The sequence below is a fragment of the Sciurus carolinensis genome, chromosome 1 (genome assembly GCF_902686445.1).
Source record: "Sciurus carolinensis chromosome 1, mSciCar1.2, whole genome shotgun sequence".
In the NCBI taxonomy this organism is placed as follows: domain Eukaryota; kingdom Metazoa; phylum Chordata; class Mammalia; order Rodentia; family Sciuridae; genus Sciurus; species Sciurus carolinensis.
The window spans coordinates 41,225,887-41,243,201 of NC_062213.1; the positions used below are offsets into that span (position 1 = coordinate 41,225,887).

Consider the following 17,315-nt stretch of genomic DNA (forward strand, 5'->3'; position numbering starts at 1 on the left):
TCTTGTGTTCATCTTCAAATCAATATGTGTAATCAGTAAACTTTTATGTGCTAGGTGGTAACAGGCATTGTGGGTATACGAACAAGAGTAAAATATTCTCTCGCTCCTCCATCCAGTTAAGGAGATAAAATGCAAAGAACATTAACTTCAAAGTGAAAGTGGGTGCTTTAAATAACTGTTGGAGGCAACGCTGGAAGAAACTTCTGGTATAAACAGTGCCCTCTTCACCTACTCCGTTATCATCCTGAAGGCTTAGGCCAGCTCTGCCGTGGGCATGATGCCCAGTGGCTTCTACTGGAGCTGAAGCAGATCTGCTGCAAGGGGGAACAGAGTGAAGAGCTTATCAGTTCTTCCAATGTACAATTCTAGGGTGAAGTATTGACGTGGCTGCTCTACATACCCATCTGGAATAAAGGGGTCAAGGCCTAGCAAAGCGAGAGCTCTGACTCCCCTGAGGTAAAGAGGTAAGAGGGAGCCACCCACTGGCATTCTCTGCATGACCCTCCATCAGTCTCCCAGAATTTTTTCCACTCTTCCTTGACGTGGTTGTTCAAGTCCACTTCCTCATGCTGCCCCAGTGCCCTTGCCCCCAGTGGAAACTACACAAGAGCTCAGATCTGCTAAGTCTTTTCTGTGCTCTGTCCTCAGTGTTCGAACAGCGCCTGGTTTTTGGTAAGCACTCAAGACACACTTGTTGATTGAACAGAACTTGCCCAGTTACTTAAATGAAGGTTTTCAGGGATACAGTCACACAATGGAGAGTGCCCTTTCCATGTTTCCGGTGGGGTGAAGCCTCCTCACCAGAGAGCAATGAGCTCTTCAAACACCACTGCACAGAGTGTTTTCACCATCAGAGAGGCGTCTTTTAATTAGGGACAGCAGGGGACACAGAACTGCTGGGTTGCACTCTTCCATCTGGTGACTGGAAAACATACGTGACGTGGGTCCAGAGGCTGAGCCTTTTGTTTACTTTACACATTCATGCCTACTTGTGTCCTCATTGTCTCTTTTCTTGGAACATTTTAGAAGAAAAGCCTTTGGGAATGTCAAAATGGAAAGTTTTAATTTAGTTCTGCTTAATGCCATGTGAAGTATTGGACAGAAATAAGCAATATGGAAAATATGTGACATTCTGAGTAATTTGTGTATTTGGTACTTCAATGTGGAGTCTGAACTATTATACAAAAGATAAAAGAAGTCAAAATGATGATGTTTCAGAAAACCAATTCAACATATAGTGAAAGAGGACAGGGCACTGAGGCAATGTTATTACCAAAGTAATCCTAACCTGCAGTTGGAGAGTACACTGCAGCTAGCCACGCTCTCTCAGAGAGCTCTGCTCCTGCTATATACCTGGAACCTACTTACTTAGCTTTAGACTCATAGACTTTTATTGAGGACCAGACACTACTTCTCAGGCACTGGGAATTCTGAGGAGTTCATGGGACACTTATCAGGGCTACAGGAGACACTTACCAAGGACACTTACCAGGGCTACAGGAGATTAGAGAAGCCTTTAAAAAGAGGATAACAAAGAGCTGAATCATGGAATTGGCTGATGAGAAAAGATGGAATAGGGCAGGTTCAAAGGCAAGAAGGTGGAAGGAGAAAGGCCTTGCTAAGTAAGGCACTTTCGTGTCTTAGGTTCATGCTAAGTAGACACAATGCACAATGCTCTGGAGACAGTGAGGGGCAGCGAAGGGTCTTAATCAAGGAGGAGAGATGAACTGACATTGCAGCAACTTCTATTTTACTTTTTTGCCCATTGGAAATCCTTGTCTTCTTAAAGAACTTCTCTCGTACATCAGGAAGCTATTTCCAGTGGATACTGGGCCCCACCCTATGCCCAGGAAGTAGAATTCGATCATTATAAACCAACCTGGGTAGTCTATTAGCACAATGCTACTTAGCTAGACATGTGCCACAATTTTGGTCAATGAGATGGAGGAGAAACCTGTTTTAGAACTTCTTGAAGAGTTCCTCACTCTTAAAAAGGGATAATACAGACATTCTCTCTTCCATCATTGTACAACATATGGAGATGTGTTGCCTGGAACAAATGCAGTCACCTTGGGACCATGAGGTGACAGCCTGAAGATAAAAGTCAACATGCCAAGGATGGTGAGATGAAAGATGTAGAGAGCTAAGGTCCTTGTCATGGCTGAAGGGCTAACTTAAACCCTGTTCCTTTTAAGAGAATTAAAAAAGTCCCCTTCCTGCCATTCTGAGTTGGGTCTTGTGTTTTATTTCATAGACAAAAGCATCCCAACTGAGGCACTGATTTTCAATGTAGGCAGTTTACTTTGGAAGCAGTGAGCCCATGAGGTATAAGGAGACTGGGAATGCAGGTCAGCATAATCCTAGGAGGCTCTGTAGGAATCAGTGAGTGGCGAGGAGACAAGGTCTGTGGGGTGCAGAGGAAGGAGTGCTTGAAGAAATAGGAGGGATTTAAAGGAAACAGGACTTGGACACTGGTTGCATGTCTGGGGTTATGTTGAGGTTTTTGGATTGTGGTAGCAGTCAATGAGACAGGACAGAGGAGGAGGAGAAACACATGAGGATGTTTGGTGCAAATGATGACTCTCAGTTACCAAATGCACTTTGCAGATGAGACAACCAGTGTACTCACTAGAGTGTATTGTCTGTGGGGATATGAATCTCCACCATCCTCTTTACTATTGATTCCTCAGTGCCATACAGTACATGACTAGTAAAGAGTGAGGCTTAGAGAGAAAAATTATATTATTTGCATATATAGTCAGAAGTTGAAAAGCCAGAACACTCAAGGTCTCTAATTTTGTCCAGCACATTCTACCACAAGCCAACAAATGAGAAAAAGGTTAAATCTCAGATTTTGAAGCGGAGAAGGAAACTTTTACTGGGCATACATGGAATACAAGTGGGATTATTGTCTTAGGTCACATTAAGAGGGTATCCAAGTTTTCCTTTAGTATATACTTTGTGGAAGAGTTTCTAAAGAAAGATGTTCAAGAAGGATGCATTTAGGGACATCTGAGAACCATATATTATACCTCAGTACTGAAATATTCAAACTGACAGAGATTCCTCTCTTTCAGCTCATACTAAGAGAATCATCATTTCCACCAAACATCCTCACGTATCTTTCCTCCTCCTCTGTCCCCTGTCTCATTGACTGGTACCACAATCCAAAACCTCACCATAATTTGGAACATGCAACCAAATGTTTTCCAGAGTCTGTTTACTTTAAATTCCTCCTATTTCTAAATTCATACTCAGAGAATCAGGCAAAAGTTTTAAATTTATAGTCTGTCCACTCTCTGGAGTGAATAGAGACTAACTTAAATTCCTCTGAGATCGCTTATTGCCAGTGATCTTTGAAATTATCCTTAAAAGATTCAGCAAACAGCTGCTCACCATTTTGTGCAGGAGAATCATTAAAGTACTAGAAGATATATTTCAACATCTCTCACATTTTTCTCCTTTAAGAGAAGTAATTGTAATTGCTCTGGACTTCCTGATATATAGCATTCTTACAATATTTTAAGACATTTTTTACTTTTTTCACAGCATCCATTATGTTCTCTACACTTTTTTTTTCCTTTTCTTTTTGGAACTGGGGCTCCATCCCAAGGTTTTGCATATGTGAGACAAGCCCTTTGCCACTGAGCTATATCTCAGCCTTTTTCTCTACATTTGTAATGTAAGGGACCAAAAACTTATCAAACATTAATTTCAATGCTTTTGTTGCTTCTCTCAACTCAGAGTTTCAAGAACTTAAATATTCCCCAGAATTAAACTAAAAGCTATGTGAGAGGCAAGGAAGTAGAAAATATTGACCTTAGACTTAAAGAATTGATCACTAAATATTGGAGGCAGGATGCACACAAATTCCTAATAATCTAAGAACAATGTTGTCACATGCAGTCAAGTGCCAGATTGTGGAATAAGGACCAAGAGTACTCTGGAAATTCAGAAAAGCAATACAGCACCATGGGCTGTATTGAACAGTGGATAATGAACAGTGGATGCAGAGTATGCCTTAAGGAACATCAGGATTTGGAGGAAGAGCAGAAGGAAAGGAGGCTAAAGTACCAACATCTAGAACAGAGCACATATGCAGAAATTGCATCCAAGACACTCATTTTTAAGTTTTTTTCCCCAAAGCCTTGTATACCTTGACATAGATTTTATCTAGATGGGCGAAGGACATCATCTCTTCTCTCCTAAAGATAATTCTTTCAGAAATTGATCTATTTGTCTTCTATAACTAGTGAAAATCATGTTGAATTTTAATTCTATCTGTGTTCTCAATTAGTATTTTGGTATTCAGCATATATGGAACATTAAGAAGTCAGGGCCAAGGCATCATACAAACTTGATAGGATTAAACCTGGTAGGGGCTCGATAAATGTTCATTGAATCAATGGGAGAAATGAAAGAAAAAAAAAAGATGAATGGAATTTGGAAATATCACTTCTAATTAATCTTCCAAAAGTTAGGTAAGCAGTTATTTAGATCACAAACTTCAATAGTATTTTGAATCCTACCCTTAGGTTTGAATATTTTATTTGCCAGGTCTTTAAGAATACAGAATACAGAACTGTTATACTTTTCTTTTTCAGATCAATAATGATTCTTTGGTTCCCTTTGTTTTCTAAAGTTCTTGAAATTTTCAATAGGCAACAAAAGTTCTAATGTGAGTAGTTCCATGTTTTTTCTTCTAGGAATAGCCCAAATCTGAAATATCGAAAGATAGTTCGATAGAACTCAGGGGAAGGCTGTGATCATTTGTTTCATTCTTTCAATACTGTATAGGAAATTTTTTAAAAATTCCAGGAAACATTCATAGTCATCTAAAAGAACTGGTGCTTTTCTGATCTACAGAGGTAGAGAGGGGAGTGGAACCAAGAATATGAGAAGAAATAAGTAGTTATTTACAATAACAGACTCCTCTCTCCCAGAGATAAATTATTTTGGACCAGCAGTGAACTGAAATCCTTTGCATAAGCAAGAGCTGAGTAAGATAAACACTTTAGACACTGCCAGATATCTGGAGGGCCATCTCAGCATTCCAATGCCCCTGTGCAAAACGTCCGCCAGCTTTGACGCTAAGGTAGCTCATTCTGAGTGGGGCTGGCCCTGAGAGCAGTGTAGACTTGTGTGAGTCATTTAACCCTTCGGAATCCATTTCTTCACCTACAAAATAGGGACAATCACCTACAATCATAGGATGGTTGTAGGATTCAAGGACGGCGTCTGCAAAAATTAGCACACCACAAATAGCAAGAGCTCAACAATTTGTAAGTTAATTCTTAAGCAACTCTAATGGGCTCAAATCCCACACTCCACTTCAGCAGGTGGATATCCAATCTGACCTCATCATGATTGAGAGGGAACAGGCCTCCTTACCTTGTGCTTTCCACATAGAACCTGTCTCAGTAATCAGGTGGACACCAGTGTGAACTCACCATCACACACAACAAAGCAAGAAACAGCACAAGGTTTTTTGCCCCCATTCTGTCGTAGGTTCTAGTTCCTTCTCACTTCCCATGACCACCCCTAGAGGGTCTCCGTCCATTTCACCCTTATCTGCCAGTCTGTTCCTCACAGCTGTCCCCTGCAGCTTCCTTAGGGATTCTTAAATGTCAATAATTTCCTTTTGAAAAGTTTTAGGCTCAGTAAAAATTCAAAAATTTCAAGCAAACAAGTCTGTGCAATGTAAGGGCAAACTCCTAAATTTTGATCAAGTTTGTCAATGACATATATGTAGATATATGGATCTGACCGGGGATTACGCTGTCATTGTAAAAGACGACGCGGCTTCTAGAGAATGTAAAACATACACAGAACAAATGGAGAGAATGAGAGTCCATGTATTAGTCCTTTTTTTCCAGAACCCAAGACCTAGTACATGCTGGGTGAGTGCTCTACCATTGAGCTACATCCCCGACCCAGGTTCTTGTATTAGAATAAAGGAAAACTCCTTCTATTTCTAGTTATGAAAGATGAGCATGAACCTTAAAACCTAAAGTGTGATTTAAAGCCTATAATATCTCAAGAAAAAGCTTTCTACAAAGCTTAAACCTCCATAGTATGCTGTTGGTGGAATCTACTTTGCTGACGGAAGGAAGGAAGGAAGGAAGGAAGGAAGGAAGGAAGGAAGGAAGGAAGGAAAGACTGGAGTGGGTGTGCTTTGGAGACACTGTTTTTGTATCTTTGAAATGTTTTGTAGCCACTGAAAGGGTTCTGGAAACAATAATGCTAAAATGTTCAAAGTCTGGCCTTCCTATTTGTGTAACACAAATACAGACTAATTTGCAGATGGCTCCTTGAACAAGTTTTTTGATTATGTGTATAATGGTGTTGGGAGAACTACAGGAGTCATAAACATTTAAGAGCCCTTTTCCATGCCTGGTCTTGGGCACATTTGTGAAGTCAACAAGTTTGTCTTCTCAAGACTGTTACTGTCTCTATTTCTGTCATCTCCCCAGGTCTACTTCAACTTCATAATTCCATCCTTGTCCCCAGAGACTTAGGGTTTCTCTTCAGAATATGCATATGGTAAATCACTAATCAGGGCAAGTCAGCTTACGTCCAACCTCTTAACAGAAGTCTTTGCATTAAGGAAAAAAACATCATTAGCAGGAAGTCCCACACCCTCAAAGAATGAATCTAATCATAAAATTTCAGATGCCACACTGCTTGGGTAGAGAATTTAGATCAGTGAAGGTTTCCTAGCACAGAGCTAGAACTAGACAGATATTGGTGGTAATAATTGCCTTCTACTCTATTTTGCAAATTTTGGTTGTGAGATCACTGTGGTACAGTCACCAGAGATACCTCTCTAAAAAACAAAACAAAACAACTGACTTCTGGGCCAAGTTCTAGAATCATTAAATCAGAATCTCTGGGGGAAGATGAGCTTATCATTTAGAAAGAAAAGACAGATGGGTAACAAATGCAAACTGAGTAGCAATATCCCAATTTTCGAAATCATCAGATTATACCTGCTAGGCAAAAGCTTAGGGTTTCCATGCATTACTTGGCCAACCAGTAACCACTATACCATGTTAAATAGAGATTGTATTTTAAATTGGTGGCAGTATGTAAGGAAGATCAACTTCATTTTTCTGTCTTACCAGGCACTCCAGCTTGGATCCAGAAGTTAATGTCTGTCCCTTCTCCATCACTGAAGACCTGGGTGACATTGAGGGGCTGCAGCAGGCGCATCACCTCCTCCATGATGGCCCTGGCCTTATCACTGCCAGTGAATTGCAGGCCCGTGGGTAAGAAGGTTCCAGAGTCAGACTCCATCACCAGACTGTAGTTGGAAATATTTACCTAAACAAAAGAGAAAACATATTTGGTTCCTAGCTGCCACTCCTTGCTTTCTTCTTGGGAACTATCAAACAATACTAGGCCTATCCACCACCTCCTCACATGTTGCCAAGACAGATGTGGCTCTGCCTGACTCAGGGTCTGGTCTGCACATTACCTAATGATTCTGAGTTGCACAGTTACTCATTCTGGGATTTGCCAAACTCAAGCCTTGACTTGGAAGGATTAAAAAAAAAAAATACAACAAAGGGAAATGTACTAAAGTTGCTCAATTATTTCTACTAGCAATAATATTCTTTCAACTAATTTTCTTCAATGTCTCCAGTGTGCCAGCATACCATCCCTCCTATGTGGCGGGGATCTCCAGAAAGCGTTCAATGTGCTCAGACAAAAGGCAGTGTGCTCTGTGGACTTATTTCTGCACCTCTTCCCTCTACAGAGATAGTCTGTCTTATTTTAATTGTGAGTTCTGCAGAAGCTAAAAGGCATCAAACTGACAGGTTTGTCTTGGGTTTCTGGTTTTGTTGTTGTTCCATCTGTTGAATCCCTGGGGAGGGCACTAATAGAACAAGACATGAAACACTGCTCTCCCTGGTGTAAAACCACAGCACTCTAATCCCAGGCAACTCTGCCAGGCTGCCAGTTTGTAAACTCTTCCCAAATAAAGTCTGGTAAGAGAGCACACAGTGATTTGATGTAGCCAATATTGTCACTGCAAGAGCTTAGACTATAACAGGCTCTTGACAGGTTGCACAGCTAAATTGCTACCCAGCCCTGACTTGCAAGTTTCAGGCCCTTCAAGTTGGTCAGGCCTTCTGTTTCCCAGGATCCATCCCTTTCTCTGAGACTGATCAGCAATTTGGTTGAGTTATTCCCAAGCTATCTTTGGATAGCACTATTACTCATTCTTCATTACTCATCTATTACAAATCAATAATCACATTTGTATACTGCTTCCAGAGAGTTTCCACATGTGCAGTCTCTTTTGGTCTTCTTTGGCAACCCATAAAATAGACAAAGAGGCTTTATTATTGATACAGTTTTATAGGAAATAATCTGAGGTTCAGAGAGATCAAGCAATTCGCTCGAAGTCACACAGCAGGCAAATGGTAGCACCGACTCTGAAATTCTTTGCTTTCTGAAACTCCACAGTGCCACTGCTTACATGGGTCTGGAGTAGCAACACTTCTTCTGCATGAAGATGACTTTTCACTTACATAACAATTTGAAGGTTGCATAAGTATCTTTTTTTCTGAAGCAGATTCCATTTTATAGGGATTTCTTAACATTTGCTGTGGAAACGTACTAAGGCCACAAAAAACAAGGGCAGAGGCAGGTTCCAAGGGAGGTGCTCTGCCAGCATTTATAGGCCTGAAATGAAGCCCTGAGACACCTGCATTTTTGTTGTCGTCGTTCATGACGAGAAGGTCAACGAAGCTGAAGCCTGCTCATAATTCCACTCCCATGTCTCAGGAATTTTCTGTCTTCATGGTGATTTTCATTGAAAGACTCAAGTCATTTATAATAGAAAGGGCCACCTCAGTTTTCAGCTGTGGCTACAGCATTATGGTAGCATAACTAGAATTAATAATATGCAAAATATTTGCATTCGTGGCCTATATTCAGGGCTCATTTAACTATACATTGCTGCTAGGTCAGCAGGTGGGTATGGGATTTGGCAGTACTAATTCTTTCCCCTTGAAGGCCCTCCAATACTCCTCACCCCGACCTCTGTCTCTCCTGCAAACAGGAGAAAAGAAAATCACAGTATATTTTACAAATGAAAACAGAATTGGATAATCTTATATGTGAGGGTTTCCATATTGCAGGCATTTTCTATGTTTCCAACAAGAAAGTCAGGCAAAGTGCTGCTAATTAGGTACTATGTAGGTTAAAAGTGGAGCTGGTGAGCCGTTTAGCTGTCACATCCAACACTAATTAGCAGCCTGGTGAGGTGGACCCAGCCTTGCATCCACTCTGTTCTATTCCTGACACAGCAACTGATGCTCTGAGCCACTAAGGTAGGGAGACTGGCCTCCTCCTCCTCCCCAAGTCACCTCACCTTGGCCCTTGCCTTCTCCATCTGTAGGTTGGGATAAATGCTCTTTCCTTGAATAATGAATCTGTGTACATGAACTTCTAGCACCTTTAAAGAAATGACCTTTGTAGACTAGAGTGAAAATTTTGCATGAATTGAACTTACAATGGCTTCGAACAACATGTTCATTAAGTGCTTCCTGGCTTTCTTTAACTGGAAGTAAAAAACTGTGGTAAGGACAGGGGACTTTGTAGTTTTGGAATGCCACTGTGCAATGTCATAGGGTGTCGAGAGTAATGTAAACAAAGGAAATTTCAAAGTTAGCGTATGCTATCTGTGTGGAAGCCATTTTCACAGAGAGATGAAAGGTTTGGACTTTGGAGTTTTCCAGATTGGGTTGGAGCCTCTTATTAACTGATCGTTAGTAATGTGACTTTGGGTGCTCCACATAACCTCTCAGCTTCTGCCACATGGTGGGGATGATCATGGTCCACCCCATCTCCAGCTCATGGAGTTGTGAGAAACGGCACTGGGAAACCTGGTGCACAATTAGCACTTGATAAACAGCCACATCGTTGTGTTACTGTTCTCAGTTCTGGGCATCAGTACCTTGTAGATTGTCAGGATGGTGCCAATATCAACTATTCTCCTAGCTGACTGTGATGATAGCAGGTTAGCATTTTTGTCAGTGCCTCCTACAAGCCAGACACTGTGGAATGCTTTGCAGCTCATCCCATGTGCTGTAAGATAACTGCTGTTATGTTTATTCACAGACGAGCCACTGAGGTTCAACTTGCCCAACTTTCCCACGGTTACCTGCTAGCCAGCGCTGCAGTCAGAACTCACACGCAGAGGTCTGCCTCTCTCGGAGTGGGTTCTCAGCCCCTCCGCCCTGTCTCCCAAGGTCACCTCTAACTTTCCAGCCACAAGTCCTCACTTCTCCGTCAGAAATAGAGACTGTAGTTAAACACATGTATAGACTTTTTGTTGTTGTTGTTTAATGTCAAGATCTCAGTGTAAGGTCTGCTTGGATAGAATTTATTATCCCTGCTAATAAAGCAATTTAATTAAGTAAAGAGAGGAGAGAAAACAGACACAAAAACTCTTGCTCTGGAATTTCTTTCCAACTAAGAATAAAAAGCCTAATTTACACATTTTATTTTTTACAGTTAAATAACACAGGATGTGTAGGTATCAGTAAGCCAGAATTCTGGCGTAGGTAGAGATCTGTTTGATTTCCATTCATGTATAGTTGTGTTAGCTGCTAACATGATGGCAGCTTTCTATTGTTTTCTATCGATATATAAATATCTCCATATGTTTTCAATGAAGAACTAAGAAAACACACCACCCACCGTCCATGACATTGCCTTTGCTCCACATTTACGGAGTCATTATCTAATTGTTTGCACATGGTGAAGGATCTGGGAAAACAAAATGTCCCTGCTCAGAGAAGCTGGGATGGATAGGCAGATCCCCAGGCTGCTAGAACGGCTGCTTCTTGGGACTGTGGCATCACAAACACCCAGATTCCTTATATGCCATGAGCCTTTGGGGATATACTCAGGGTGGATGTGAAAAACTGATTATTGCTAGTGACAAGGAGCAGGGCCATGCCCATTTCACTCAACTCAATCTAGCACACACACCAGACAGTCTTCCTCGGGTTTCCAGGGTGGAGGAAGAAACCTGCTTGGAGAGACTGAATGCTTTATTGCTGAGATAACCAGCACTGATTGGGACAAGCTGGAGCATACAGAGGAGGAAGCTGCGCTGCTCAATGATAAGCTCAGTTATTACCTGTGAACCCCCCCCCCCCCCACTTTGCTCTCTTAATAAAGAAATCTCTCTTTTGGGAGCCAGGAAAACTGTCATTCATTACCATGTAATGTACATCATATAATGTAGGGAAATGGCCTCAGAGAACGGTGTTGGTTGGGATCATTGGACCGGTTAATATCTACTCAGAGTTCAGGATTCATGACTTTGTCATGTGCTACAATCACATCCTATAACACTTCTTTTTTTCCCCCCTTAAGGGTCAAGCAACTCTGCCAAAAACCAATTTGGTAACCATTAGCATTCTTTGGGTGCGATGCAAGATTAAAAAGAAGAAAACTGTTTAAAATACATATTGCATGTTTTAAAATACTTCCTTCCTAATATAAACACAAGGATGATGTTTGTGTTCTTTGTTTTTATAAAATTCCAGGCGATTCTTCTTCAGAAATAAAGACCCAAATTCAATAACATCTCCTCTCCCCCCAAAATTTGGCTGCTTCTTTTGTTTAAAAGCTTTTTTTATTTTTTTCATAACCTACAGAAAATAACATGATGAGAAAACCAGGAGAAAATTAATGCATTTTTCTCATCTTTCTCAAAATGTCTTTGGATTTGACCTAAAGCAACACTGAAATCCCAAAATCAAATGCAAAGAAAAAAAGTCTCCTCATTATTTGAATTAATCATGGAGCCTCATATCAATCATCAAAGAAATAAAGTCCACACTGACACAGGGTGATCAGACTCTGTACAATTTGCTTGCCCCACTGAATATTAACATTTTATACATGGTAGTGGTGACGCCGCCTGGTCAGGTAGTGGGCACAAAGTGGGTTTTGAAAAGCAGATAGTTCCCAGATGTGCAGGCTGAGCTGCTGCACTCATCTCTCACAGCATGCCAGTGACCCTGGAGTCCCATTTCCAGGGTGGCAGTGGAGGTGGTGGTGGCCGTTCTTACAGAGCCCCAGCTCAGACCACTGCCATGATCATCCGATGGTAGGTAGAGGTTTCCCCTGCTCTGCAAAGTCAGAAATAGGCCTCCCTTTCTGGTCAGGTCTACCTCAAAGTTCATGCTTTTGTTTCTAACCAGTCTTCAGCATTTAGTGTCGAACAGCCTTGGGTACCTGAGGGAGATCTAGAGCAAAGGTGACAAGGTGTAGTGCCGTGAGTTATTTTCATTTGGCGGCTTAACTGGCAGCAGCGTGGGGAAAAGGGCTGTCTTGGGTAAGTTGCATTAGTATGAAAATTGCAGACACCTTTTGTGGGTTAGTCTGCAAGGTGCCTGGAGACAGGAACAGAGTGAATAGCTTCCAGGGACCCCTTTCCAGCACGATCATATGGCTCGTGTGCAGAGGTATTCTGTTGTGAGAATACCTGTGTTTTCATGCAATCCCATGTTTACAATGTCATTTGAAGCACTCTAGATCTCAGTGAATTTTCCTCTTGGGCTAGTCAAGGTCTGCAGATAGCCCTTAAACTTACTGATCCCTCTCTAAATGTCTCTATGGCAACGGCAGTGAGTCAGCAGGATAAAGATGTGGCATGAACATTGGCTAAAAGATGTATTTTACTTATACTATATAGGAAATAGGACTGCATTTGCTTTACTTTTAAAAATAAAAGGATGCAAGATCCAAGGTATTGGTAGATAGACTTAAAAAGGTTAAAATTAATGTTATCACAGTGTCTAATTATTTTCCTGATGTTGTAGCAACTTATTTGATCATAGGCAGCAGACCTCAAAATCAACCTGTGTGTGTGTGTGTGTGTGTGTGTGTGTGTGTGTGTGTGTGTATGCGTGCGCCCACCCACGCTGCCACATCGAGGCCCAGGAAGGCCCAGTGGGGATTGAACCCAGGGTCTCACCCATGCTAGGCAAGTGCTTTACCACTGAGCTTCATCTCCAGTCCTTTTTATTTGATTTTGAGACAAGGTCTTGCTATGCTGGCCAGACTGACTTTGAACTTAACATTCTCCTGCCTCAGTATGAGTATGAGGAGTATGAACTTAACATACTCCTCCTGAGTAGCTGGATTACAGGCATGTGCCACCATGTCTGGCAAAGATCTCACAATTACATTTGAATACACTACTGATTCCTTTAACACTATACTGTGGCCAAATGTTTCATGTTACTAGCTTCATACTCATTTCCATATGCAGTTGTAAAACACAAATGTCCCACATCACTGACTTTGTGCAAGCAAGCTTCTCAGCCTTTTCATTCTCTGTCCCTCCCAGGTTACTCCCTGTCAGTCTCTCCTTATCTCCACCAAAACCATCCTTCTCCATGTTTGGAAGGTACAAACTGAACTGCCAAAAGGAAGAGCTCATCCTTCCACTGACCCACTTCCTTTAACACTAATGTGCTGCACAGACATAAAGATGTGCTTCTTCCATTGGATGGCGTTGGTCTGCCCCCAGCTGAATGCTTTCTAGTTGACTTTTGCTGCCCTTCTCTTGGCTGGGAAGGCTACATCAACTTCATTCTTTAGTCTCTTTCTGACAACTGAGTTCATCTTCTTACAAGTGGGCAGATTATTTCTTTTTAAAATCATATTATTCATCATTTTCACAGCCTACAGAAATAAGCTAAGAACCCAAATATCACTCAACCCTAGAACAAATCATATTAAAACCCAGTTCTTGAAGTCCTTTTCTATAGAGTTTTTTTTTTTTCTATAACAGAGTCTTTTCTATACTTCTAGCATTTTTGGATTAAAATATCCTCATACGCTTTACTTGATCAAGCACTCTTTAGTAATATTAGTGAAGATGCTAAACATGGCTTTAGAAATAATTATAGTTTCTTAAACATTCTTTTCCTTGTTCTCTTTCAAAAACATAGTAGTGAGTTTGAAACCTCATAAATACCATAGTACCCAAATATGAGCTTGGCCCTCTTGGTTCTCTCAAGTGTCTTCGTATCTTACCACTGCCCAAGCCTTTCCTGAATAACATGCCCCTACCTAATATGCTGGCCAGTTCCATTTTATCCAAAATATGTTTTACACTTGCCTTGCTCCTGAAGGAATCCGAGGCTTCCACAAAGTAAAGATCCTAATGACATGTGGGAAGAGTAATCAAAGGCTCAAGGACCAAGAAGATGCCAGGGAGTCAAGGGAAAAATCTGGTGGATCTCTGCTGCAACTCCATATTAAACAATAGAGCTTAGCACACAGAAGGTGCTTAACAGATGCTTGAGAAAGGAAAAAAGCCACAACTGGGAAAATTTTGACATTGACCCCAGAAGCAACTTGAGGGTACAATCTAGCTCTAGCTTGTGACTGCCAGTGTAAGAGGGAAGACTGATGTATTACTGAGCTCTCAATATCTAGCCAAAGAATGCATGATGCCAACAGCTCCTTGGAAGAGGCAACACATTTCCCAGCATTCAATTCTGAGAGGAATTCTTCATGATTCTTTATATGAGGGACATTGAACAAAATAACGAACAGAGTCTCCAATAATGGTTTTACAAAAGATAACAGAAATGCTTAACTTTCCTATGTCTCTTTCCTGCATATTGATCCTCAATGAAAGCTAAAAGTAAAATATTAACTCATATTTCAGTAAAGGTGTAAGGTGTTTTCTTCAGGGAGCAAATGCATTTCTTCAACAGTTATTGAGAATGAAACCAAGGAGTAGGATAGCCACAGATCACTGTTTGCCTTGGCCAGTTCCAATTTATATCCCTAACCTCAATATGTTATTGATGGAGACCCTCCTTTCTCTTGCAAGGATTTCTTGATTTAACAATAAATCCTATTACAAACATGAATAAATGAACCTATGAATAAATGAATGCATGACACAATTCTGAGCATTTAAATAATGTTGTCAGACCTGTAGCTTTTCCCGAGAGCAGCAGAGCTGAGGCAATCTCTAGAAGAATAACTAGAAGCATATTCTGTAAAGTAGTCCACTCTCAATTATCAATTGTCCTTCCTCGAACTTTTACAGGAGTTAGCAAACATTCACTATTGAGATTATTTCTGAGCATTAAATTGCAAATATTTGATGGAGCTCACTTGACACCTGCTTACTCCAGGAAGCATGGTCTCCCCTTGGCCTCTGGGTCCTTGAAATCTTGGCTCTCTCATGCCTCCCTGGATGTTCCTTCTCATTTTTCTTGGCTGCTTTTCTCACCTCACTGACCTCTGGATGTTGGGGTGGTCAGAAACAGTCTAAAAGCCTCTTCTTTTCTCTATTCACACTCACTCTGTTGGAATTCTCAACCTAGCTTTTGGTTTTAGGTAAGTCTATTTGGTGATAAGTCCAAGCTCCTATTTCCACACCTCTCTCCTGAATTCAGACTCATCCAACAGTCACTCAGCACCTCCACTGACTCGTTTAATTGTGTATTCATTTTCTGTGCTGCTGTAACAAATGTCCACAAATTTAATGACTGTGCCAACACAAAAGTTTTCTTTTAACAATTATGGAGGTTGTGAGTCTGAAAGGAGTCAAGAATCAAGAGGTCAGCAGGGCTTCTAGGCTCTGATCTGGTCTTTTCCAGTTTTTCAAAGCTGCCCTTGTGACTTGGCTCCTGGCTCCTTATCACATGGTCTTTTCTCCTCCTGCTCTGTCATCGCACTGTCCTGTGCCTCCTTTGGTCATCTTTCCTTCCTCTTCTAAGAAGGGTGTGACTTAGAAAACAGCAAAAACATCCTTCTGGTCGCAGAGTCTAAAAATGTTGATTGTCATTCTTGACCCTGTCTTGCTTCTGTACCCCAAATGCAACCTATCAGCAAAACCTGTCTGCTCTGTTTTGGAGACAGATCAATTCTTCTCCCCAGCTCTGCTGCCCTCTTGGAGTACTGGGATAGCTTCCCAACTGTCTCTCTGCTTCAAGCCTTTCCATCCTTCAGCTGTTCTCTATGTAGAGTGAGACTATTAAAAAGTCCAAGCCCAGATGATCCTATTCCTTATCTCCAAACCTCCACATGGCTTCCATCTCAGAGTAAAAAGCAAAGCCTTCATAGTCATGTGACCCTAAGGCCCTTGGGCCAAACCTTTCTCTGAATCTGCTGAAATGCCCAAACACTTAATTGAATTCTCAGAATTCTTGACCAAAAGAAAAGAGGAAATGATCTTGACCACGGAGATGCTGAAGGCCAGAGTTATTAGCTCTTTGATTTTATGATTAAAGAAGCCTCAAGTTGTCTACAGAATATTGAATTGAACCTCTAAGGACACAATGAATTGCCACAAAACCATCCCTATCCAACTAAATCAGTCCACTTTGTGAAAGGGAAGTGGGAATTCAATGGCTTTTATGGGATGTGGCTACAATGGCCCTGGGAGGAGAGGAGAGAACTGAGATGGAGACTTGGGTAGTTGGAGAAAACAGTTCAGAGATAGTGATTCACTGTGAGGCTCACAAGGAGGCTGGTGGAGAGGCCTCACCAGAGGACCAGGGGGTCTTTAAGATGAAGGGATCTAAAGGCACTATGTTTTCTGGGAGCAAAAATATCAGCCACAGTGTGGAAAGCATAGAAGCTGAGCTTCTACTAGACAGGCAGAAGTAGAACTGAGAGAGGGAAATAATTATTGTTGATGCAGATGGAGCATTTATACAGAGAAAACTACATGCTCAGGTTAGCAGGTGACCTCTTCCCTGAATTCTACAAAACTTCCTCCTTGACCTCTCCAAGTGAATGTCTGATACCTCTAATTCACTGTGTCCAAAGCTGAGTTCTTAATCTGTACCTTGCCACCCTCTCTCTAATTCCTCTATTTCAGTTGCTTAGGTCCCATACTTGGGGTCGCATCCTCTCTTCTCTTTCTCTCATGCTCCGTCTATGATCCCCTATCATAGTTGATTGGCTTTTCCAGTTTGCTGGAATCTGACGATTTGTCACCCTTCCACTGCCACCATCCCTGTCCCAGCTATCCTAGGTTCTTGGCTGGATTATTGCTTCATTTCCATTTTAGTCCCCTTCAGTGTATTCTCACCCTGCAGCAGATCAATCATGTTAGACTGCTAATTCAGTTCATGAAACTCCTCTGCAACAAGAGACTTCAAAAGTTCCAGTCTCACTCAGAAGAAAGGCCCAGGAGGCCCTCCTGACTCCATCTGGCCTCCTTTACAGCCATGATGGCACGTCCCAATACTTTGCTTCCTCAGCTCCACTTCGAGCACATTGGCTTCCTCCCTGTTCCCTGCATGCTG

General features: G+C 41.5%; 1 protein-coding gene across 3 annotated transcripts in view; it reads right to left on the minus strand.

The window, feature by feature from the left end:
- Positions 1-17,315, minus strand: part of Cpq (carboxypeptidase Q) — a 441,859-nt gene that overhangs the window by 69,156 nt on the left and 355,388 nt on the right. For all 3 annotated transcript variants that reach the window (XM_047566009.1, XM_047566014.1, XM_047566018.1), the window contains exon 7: positions 7,122-7,323. In XM_047566009.1, coding sequence (XP_047421965.1) covers positions 7,122-7,323 — 202 coding nt within the window. The remainder of the gene's footprint in view (positions 1-7,121; positions 7,324-17,315) is intronic.